Source organism: Ursus maritimus, unplaced genomic scaffold (genome assembly GCF_017311325.1).
Source record: "Ursus maritimus isolate PB19 unplaced genomic scaffold, ASM1731132v1 scaffold_3, whole genome shotgun sequence".
Lineage (NCBI taxonomy): Eukaryota > Metazoa > Chordata > Mammalia > Carnivora > Ursidae > Ursus > Ursus maritimus.
Window position 1 is genome coordinate 84,222,426 of NW_024425563.1, and position 9,310 is coordinate 84,231,735.

The window sequence follows — 9,310 nt, forward strand, 5'->3', positions numbered from 1 at the left end:
AAATAAAGAAAAATACTCCATTTAGGAATAGGAAGGTTTGCATTAGGAATGGGCTAAGTTAATAAAAGTTTTGGTTGGACTAGAACCATACTTAAAACTCTTAATTCTAGGCAAGTCATATATGTATTTTGGCTGGGAAACACTTTCTGATCATACATATTGGGTGATGAGTTGATTTTTTTAAATTTTTATGATTCTCCTCAATAACTAAATTTGAAATTTCTCTTGAAATATGCCACATAATGACAGGGCACAAAACGGACATGCATGGGGAAATGGCTCATAGCTGTATAAACAGTGCTTCAAATATCCTTATCTAACGTTGGGTGATGGTACCAGACGATAACAGCTACTATCTAATAAGCACCTATTGTGTGCCAGGTGCTTTATAAGCATAACCTCATTTGATGATTGCAACCCTGAAATATGAATATTATTATTTCTAAGTTAGAATCAGAAAATTGGGACTTAGAGAGGAGAGGTAACTTGCTGAAGGCACACAACTAATTAAGTGGCAGAGAAAGGATATATACGTGGGTCTCTCTGCTGCCAAAGCTTGAACTCCCGCCACTACATACATGCCTGTGCCTCCCCAGGACTGCCCTTTTTAGTGTAATAACTCTGAACTCTCAGCCAAGACATCTTTGAAGTTCTGAGCTGGAACAGACAATGGCACAAAACAATAAAATAGATCTTGCTCGAGAAAGACTATGGTACTTACCCCAGAGCAACCCATCTCCAATCTAGTGTTTGCTTTATACCAAGGCCCCCACCCCCCTTTCTGACCTATCTGTTAAGTGCCAGCAACCAGAAAAGACTGCATCACTATTTCGTACCTGGGCAACTGCAGTTGTGAGCCTTAGTACAGACCAGCAAGTAAATGAGACGACTTGAGGTGACTGAGGTGATGAGAGAAAAAGTCCTTCATCAGTTTACTAGAAGAGATTCTTTGCACTCAAGCATTCAGACGTCTCCAGATTGAGCTGTCTTTTAGATTCAAGCTAATTTAGTACACCATTTTCCAATTTCTGTAACCCCCCCCTAATGTGTACCTCTGGGTACTTCTGTGCACAAACTTCAGAATCTGTAGTCCCACCAAATTAAGTGACAGTGGGGAAAGTGGCCGACTCAGAATTCAACAGCCATAGGCTTGAAAGTTCTTCCGAGAAATTTTACAGTGTAGGAGGAAAGGCCCGTTTTCTTTGAGGAGTAATTAATCCATAATTTTTTAAAAGGGCAAGTGCATGTCACAGAAACATAACATTAAGTTTTTAAGAGAATAATACAAAAGCCTACTCATCCACTTCTATGATTGCAAACATCCAATGAGTACAATAATTGCTATAAATCTACCGATATTTTTCACGTTACAGTCAATGGAGAGAAAAATAGAGATGGTGACAGAAAATCTGAAGGGAAGAAGGAAAGAGAGAAAGAGGAGAAAGAACAAGAGAAGGGAGTTGTAAAGCAGGAAAAGGGAAGGAAGAGGAGAGGGAAAGCAAGGACCTGTGACAGGGTGGAAGGGAGAAGAGGAGGAAAGACAATGAGAAAATTCAGGAGGAGGAAGAAAGGGTCCAAGGCTAGAGAGAAGATGAGATACAGAGGGAAGAAGAGCAGGCAGAGCAGGAAAGGCAGAGAAAATTGATTCTGAGGTGAGTGTAGCGCTGGCTGGTCAACTATGGTCATGCCTCCACGTCACTCAGTATGTGGGCACTTGCATACATCAATGGCAAACACTCATGAGTGCTTCTCCAGTTGCGAAGACTTCTTTAATCAACAAAATTTAATTTATTCTGTTTTCCAAATAAAGTCTTATTTCTCTAAGGAAAGATAATTTAGTATCAAAAGATAAGCTGGGTTTTAGCACTTATTTTGGAACGTCAGAGTTCCTATGACTATTTCTTTGTGGCATCCCAAAGCTACCTAATTACCATCACCTTGTTTTTTGAGTGATTAGAGCTGCCTTAAGCCACACATCAACATCTGTACATTTATACTGATCCTTCCGCACATCCCTACATCTGTTGCTATATTGATTCCGACGTGGGATTGAATAAAGAAGGAAAAAATATGTGCAGTTTTAGCGAAGCACACCTTAGAAATAATTGGTTAACCCATAGGCATAGCATTCAATCCTTTGGAGGCTCTCTTGCCTTCAATGACATGGGCAGGACAGATAGCCTGGCAAAAATTACTCTCTGATCCATACAACTGAAACCAAAGTAAGATCCTCATGGGGAATTACCTCATGGGGAATTACCCGACAGCCAAGAATCACTTTTTTAAAAAATACAGCATTCCTGGGGCGCCTGGGTGGCACAGCGGTTAAGCGTCTGCCTTCGGCTCAGGGCGTAATCCCGGCGTTATGGGATCGAGCCCCACATCAGGCTCCTCCGCTATGAGCCTGCTTCTTCCTCTCCCACTCCCCCTGCTTGTGTTCCCTCTCTCGCTGGCTGTCTCTCTCTGTCAAATAAATAAATAAAATCTTTAAAAAAAAAAAAATACAGCATTCCTGTATCTGGACAGTCATTATGAAACGTTCATATTTGAAAACTCAATTCCAATTTCTGGAAATGTGTTTTTAATACTGTTTTGCTTAAGTTCAGTAAGACTGAAATTATATAGTTTGGTTATTTAATAACTGACTCTAAAATTGGTGGGGTGGATTAATCACCCAAATGTTTCTTGAAACCAAAATAGTTAGATAAATGAATTTCCCTTTTTTTCTGTGTTATGTCATTACTCAGACAAAGCCTACATCCTTTCTCTTTGTTGTTCATGGCGAACCTGCCATTCTAACTGAATGCATTCCACCTTCCTTCTCTTCCTGACAAGAGTGTAGGGCCATCTATTTTTGCTATTTCTATATTACATAAAGAACTTAAAATTTTTTAAGAACTTTATATTTTGCATGAGAATATATACAATTTTTAAAATGCCAATCCTCAAAAAGTACTGGCTACTTGATTTACTTATGCTTTTCAAATGTAAAGGCTATTTGAAATACTAAGGGTTCAATGCATCAGCAATCACCTATTAACATTAAAGACATAGTAAGTGTCATTTGAAGTAATCAAAAGAACAACTATGGCTTAACATGCAACACGTTCTAAGTAATTGATAATGTAAGATTCCAGGCCATTCTAGTAAGGTGATCAATTCCAGAGAGGGAAAAAATAAATCAAAGATGGCTTTCAGATCTATTCTTTTGAATGAACTAATTTATGAAAAAATTTCTTTTTTTTAAGACCTGAAATCATGAGTTGGACACTCTACTGACTGAGCCACCAAGGCATTTATGAAAAAATTTCGAAGTCAATAGTGTGGACTTTAAAATCTTGTTTCAATACCTATCACCTACTTTTTAAAGGTGAAAAGAAAAAAAATATGGGAATAAGATAGTCTGTCAAAAATATATGATTACAATTATGCAACTTTATTTTATTCTTTAATATTTTTAATGAAAATAAAATAATAGTTTAAAATAAAGGTTCATAAAAATTGGAAGGAAATACTCTAATCAAATAATTTCTAGTAATGTAGTACTGTGAACGAAGTAAGAATATCTGCCTAAATGCGATGTTTTCAATTATGAGCCTAAGACCTGATTTTTTAAAATTTATGGTTGGAATTGAACCTCACATGGGGAATATATATTAAAGCAAGATTTATGTGACTTAAGAAACAATCTGAACCACATCAGTAAAACATGTTTGAAATAAACCGTACAGTGAGATGAAATATATAACAAGTAGAGCAAAATGCTTTAAAATGGTCAATCTTCACAGTCACATACAAGTAGGACACCGCTGCAGTTCACTTATAAATTGCATTTGACAAATGATCCTAAGAGTTTAAATGTGCTGATTCTGGAATCTGAGACAGGTAAAGGACAAATAACCACATACCTGATCAAACAATACAGTTACCTTAGCAACATGAGATTACATTAATTCAAATGATAATATCATTCCTTTGAAAGGAATTTTATTTGGAGTATATTACCAAAAATTATGTCTGACACATATCATTCCTGTATTTGAAAGGTCATTACATCGCACTGCCTTTGAACAGTGATTTTTAAATAGCAACCAGTTGATTCCAGAATACATGTATTTATAATAGTAATATTGGCAATTGTTACGACAAAGTGCTCTTCCTCCAATCACATCTTTTTTTAGGTAAATGCTCAGTTTTAGCAGTAGGAATTGATTTCCCCAGTCACCCCATAAAATGATTAAATAAATAACAGAATGGAAACATAGCATGCAAGAACTACCTGCTACTGCTACTGCATTTACAAAATACAATCAATCCCCCTTTTAAAGCATTATACCATATCACTAACTCAGTTCTGCTTAAGACAGAATTTTTTTCCCCCTCAATCAATATTGTAGAACATTTTTTCACTATAAGGGATCACTTCCCCCACCTTACATGCCCTTAATAATAGGGATTCTAATCTATTTCTGGATTCAGATAAATTGTCTATCGAAGCTCAGGCACTTTCCACAGACTCATTTACCTATGCTTGGCTTTCATAGATGTTTTTCCTAATGTCTGACCTCTCCTCACTGATGGTGACTGAGTAAAGCCAATCTTGTGACTAGGTAGGTTCTTATTACATGATTTCAAGGGTTTCTAAAAGTCTTTCTATCCCAAAATGTATTATCTGCCTGCTTGGTGATGCTTAAAATTCTTCTAAACAATAACGGGAAAAACATCTTTCTACCATTAAAATTAAGACTGTGGGAGAATTTAATATTGATGAGTCACACTCTCTACAAATCAGTTGGAAGAGGAGCCTGTAAACAAAAAAGGATAGGTAGATACCTGAGGGTAAAGGGGAGGAAGAGGGATTATCATGGGAAGGGAAAGGTACAGACATCAACTCGACCTTTGCATGTTTCACAATACTGCCCTGGTCCCCAGGAGAAGGAGCAGTGAATTGCCAGGCATGGCTGGGAAAGAGAAATGGCCACCTGGCTAGGCCAGCTAGGTCTTCACTTCCTATCTTCCCATTATTCGCAGCCTTCTACAAAAAAATTCAGGGTTGGTCCTGGAAATCATGTTGTGGAAATTGACCGTATCTTGGGATTAGTGCAAAAACAGTAAATTCTTAAAAAAAAAAAAAAAAAAGTTCTAATCCTGAGACCTTTCCAATTCACTATGATGTATGTAAGACCTCTTTTTGCTGAGTTTCTGCAATGTGGTATACTCATGCAAGGACACCATAGTTCACTGTGACTAATGATGCCATCTCAAGAAAGTCATAGACAACAGAATTTAAAAGATGTAAGAAGATGGAGCACTCAGTCAGTTAAGCATCCAATTCTTGATTTCGGCTCAAGTCAGGATCTCAGGGTTTTGAGATTGAGCCCTCCCTCGGGCTCCGCACCGGTAATAGAAACTGCTTAAGATTCTCTCTCTCCCTCCCCCCAACTTTCTATCTCACTAATGAATGAATGAGTGAATGATGTAAGAAGATGAAAACAGAGGTACTGAGTGACAACCTTTAATTAAGAGATGAAAACTAGGAGAAGTAACCATGTACTGTATTTAGAGTGGCCAAAATTGCAAATACATAGATACACTACTTAATGTTGGAAATATATGACAACTCTGTTGGACATGCAAGATTCAGATTCTTTGGTATTATATTTTTGTTTTTGAAAAGATTTTCTTTTTAAGATTTTACTTATTTATGAGAGAAGCGAGAGAGAGTGTGCTTGAGCAGTAGTGGGGGAGGGGGCAGAGGGAGAGGGAGTAGCAGACTCCCCACTGAGCAGGGAGCCTGACTCCTGGGCTCCATCCTAGGACCCCGGGATCATGACCTGAGCCGAAGGCAGACACTTAACCGACTGAGCCATTCAGGCGCCCCAAAAGATTTTCAATAAAATCTTTAAATAAGGATGACACATACAGAGACCCATAATTTTGAACCACTTTTATACTCTTCTGACATTTGCCTCTCCATTTCACATTCTGAGCTCTGTCACACAGCACAAGTCCCAGGGGGCAGCTGACATAGTCTGATCTACAGTAATGTTCTGTGTTAGGGGCCCTTGTACATACCACTTCTATCTCAATGCATTCTCTTAGGTAAAAAAGTGACAACCACCAGCTGTACCCAAACACCATTCCTCCAAAGGATGAGTTCAATGTAAATCATAGATAAGACGGATTTATCCTGACATAATTGCTACCTTCAAAGATTGAGAAGGTTAGAAATAAAATCTCAAGCTAATATTTTACAGATTTCTGAGCTTTAAAAATTTTTGGCTGAGGGGCGCCTGGGTGGCACAGCAGTTAAGCGTCTGCCTTTGGCTCAGGGCGTGATCCCGGCATTATGGGTTTGAGCCCCACATCAGGCTCCTCCGCTATGAGTCTGCTTCTTCCTTTCCCACTCCCCCTGCTTGTGTTCCCTCTCTGCTGGCTGTCTCTATCTCTGTCGAATAAATAAATAAAATCTTTAAAAAAAATTTTTTTTGGCTGAATGACCTTCTATTTTGGTCTCATATAAAATAAGCCAACCAGAAATGTATATTAGGTTAAGTTTTCCTAGTATCAGTTCAATTCCTAAAGATGCTATATAATTTTAACAATTTTTGGAAGTCTAAAAGAAAAAGAGACACATGTAAGCATCACTTCATTTTTAGACAATTCTTCAACCTGTAGCACATTTTACAGGGAAAAACTCTTACTGAAGTCCTGTTTCAAGGAGGCAATTTCAAAATCTAAGTATTTGATAACAGGTAACAGGAAATTAAAATATGACATGAACAGTTCTCAAAGTTTATAATAATTTGACTTTCTTAAAGTCACATAATAAAATTTCTCTACTATTCTGATGGCAGAAAAGAGGTAGGAATTGAGGCTTCCCGCACAATGTCCAACTTGAAATATGACACTTTTTTCTGACTCTCTATCATTCATTCTTTTTCAGACTTAGGGATGTGATTATGGTCAGTCTTTGACTTATATTTGTTAGCTTTATAGCAAAAGCAAAGGCTATGTCATATTTTAGTATTTATAAGTTTTCTGTGCTAGCACCTCACAAAGAACGTGGAAAGCAGAAGGAAAAAAAAATACAGTAACAGGGCTTTGTATTACCACATGGTCTTCCATCACAACCTAACAATCAAAGCCCAGCTTTGGCTCACTTACCTACCACTCTCACTTAGAACTAATGTCAGGCAAGCACCTTTGCTAAGGGTCATACCAAGTGACAGACTCAATCAGTCTTTGGTTTAGGTCTAGGTTGCCATCAAACTGGCTGGTCTTTCCACTTAAAGATTCTCGGGACCTCAGAAAAAACACCAGAACGTTCTTGGGAAGGGAGTGAGGGAAACACTTTATTAAAGAAGGGACTAGTTGCAGAAAATTAATTTTTCAAAGTCTAAAATTCCACCGAATTAGACTCCTGCTTTACAGACAAGGCTGCCACCATGCCACAAGAAAGTTGTAAAAGCACTCTTTTAAACCTCTGGAGAAAGCACTATTAACGTAAAACATTTTAAAGCAGACACGAAGGTGTTTTTCAAAAAATAGAAAACTTAAGGACTCCCATCATTTCTACACACATGTTTATCTGAAATGCCAGCTGCTGGGTGGATTATCTCCTGCTATGTCAATAATTGTTAGCCTACAAGACATCAAAACTATAATACGAGCTTACTAGGCAATAGTTTCTATTTGGTTGGGTGTAAGTATTTTTGCCTTGAAATTTTAATCAAATAGTGCCTGTCACACCTTAGAAGCACCAGGGAAGTGAAATAGCCAGAAGTGCCAGAGGAAATAACAGAAAATAGACAATATCTTATCTCCCCCACATACTCAATTTACTAGCTTAAAACAGTCAAAATACACACACCATATAAAATTCTATTTCTTGGAGCTATATTTTACTTCCTCAGCAACGTTTAATTTTGATGAAAGACTCCATACTGATCTTTTTTAAAAGGCACCTTTAAATTATAAGGGGCTTCCAGCCCTTACCTGAAAATAAAAGCTGTGCAGATAAAAGACAAAGTCATCAATAAACACCACAGAGATCACTTTAAAAACAAGCAGCACGTTAAAAGAGGAATTTTTTTTAAAAAAACCCATCTATTAGGGACATTTTAAGGGACATTTCATAAAGCATAGACGGAGCTGGAAGCCGCCGCTCCATTTCTGGAGGGCCGTTTGACACTGGATGAAATGGGGGACCCCTGGCTGGTGAGCAGCGGGAACTTTGCAGCGGGCAGGGGACGGCGCGGGGAGGCCGGGGACCGGGGCGCGTCAATCTGCCACCAGCCCGTCCGCAAAGCCCAGCGCCAGTCCCAACGCCACCCGGCTCCCTTCAAGAGGAACTGGGAGCAGGACAAAGGTCTGGAATCTGAGCGCCGGGGTTAGGGAAACAAGACGCGCGGATCCACTAAACGTGTCAGCGGCAAGGACGAGGAGCGAGGAGGGAAAGACGCCAACCCCCAATTCTCAGGCGTTTCCCACAAGAACCGGCTCATTACGAGGAGATGCGTGAGGGGAGCGTGTGCTGTGTGGCGAATAAATCCCAACTCGCGACTCGAGCCTCACTCACTAACTTTGTTCTCCGTCCCTCCACAGAGCGCAAGGTTGAGGGAAGGGTTCTCTTGGCTCTCGTTTAAATGGCCCCTTGGAGGAAGGAAAGGGATAAAAAGCTGCGCTCGCGAGCGCACCGGGCCGGGCGGCGAGCGCCGAGCGGCTGTGGTACCTACCATGGTATTCTTGTCCCGGTACGTAGTAGGTGGGGTTGCCCGCAATGTGCAGGGAAATGAGCACCTCGCCCTGCTCCCCATCCCCTTCCAGCTCCCCGTGGTGGGTGCACAGGAAAAAGAAGGGCGAGAAGCGGGGGTAATAGCCCACCGCCGCGCGCGCCCTCAGCGTCGTCCCCAGCAACAGCGCCAGGAGGAAAGTCCGCGGGGCCCAGCAACTGCGCTCCATGCCGCCGCCGCCGCCGCCGCGCGCACCGAGCGCCGCTCGCTCATTCAGTTTGGGAGGCACCGGGACGGAGGAGCCACGAGGAGGGAAGGCGAGAAGGCGGCGGACGGGAGCAGAGCGGGCTCGGGAGCGGAGCCCCGCCGGGGAGTTCCGCGGGAGACCGCGGCTCGCAAAGTTTCTTTGGGCCGCGGGAGAGCGGGACCCGGGATGCGGACGCCGAGAGCGCGTCGGCCGCCGCCTCCGTGCGCCGCCGCTGCCGCCGCCGCCTCTGCGCGACGCCCCTCGGCCAGGCCTGGGAAAGCGCCCGCCCCCCTCCACACCTTCTTAAAGCCCCGGGCGCCGAGTCCCC

At 41.3% G+C, this 9,310-nt stretch overlaps 1 protein-coding gene across 2 annotated transcripts in view; it reads right to left on the reverse strand.

Annotated features, from left to right (window-relative positions):
* Positions 1-8,964, reverse strand: part of RELN (reelin) — a 475,458-nt gene extending 466,494 nt beyond the window's left edge. For both annotated transcript variants that reach the window (XM_040644349.1, XM_040644350.1), the window contains exon 1: positions 8,739-8,964. In XM_040644349.1, coding sequence (XP_040500283.1) covers positions 8,739-8,964 — 226 coding nt within the window. The remainder of the gene's footprint in view (positions 1-8,738) is intronic.
* Between the last annotated feature and the right edge of the window lie 346 nt (positions 8,965-9,310).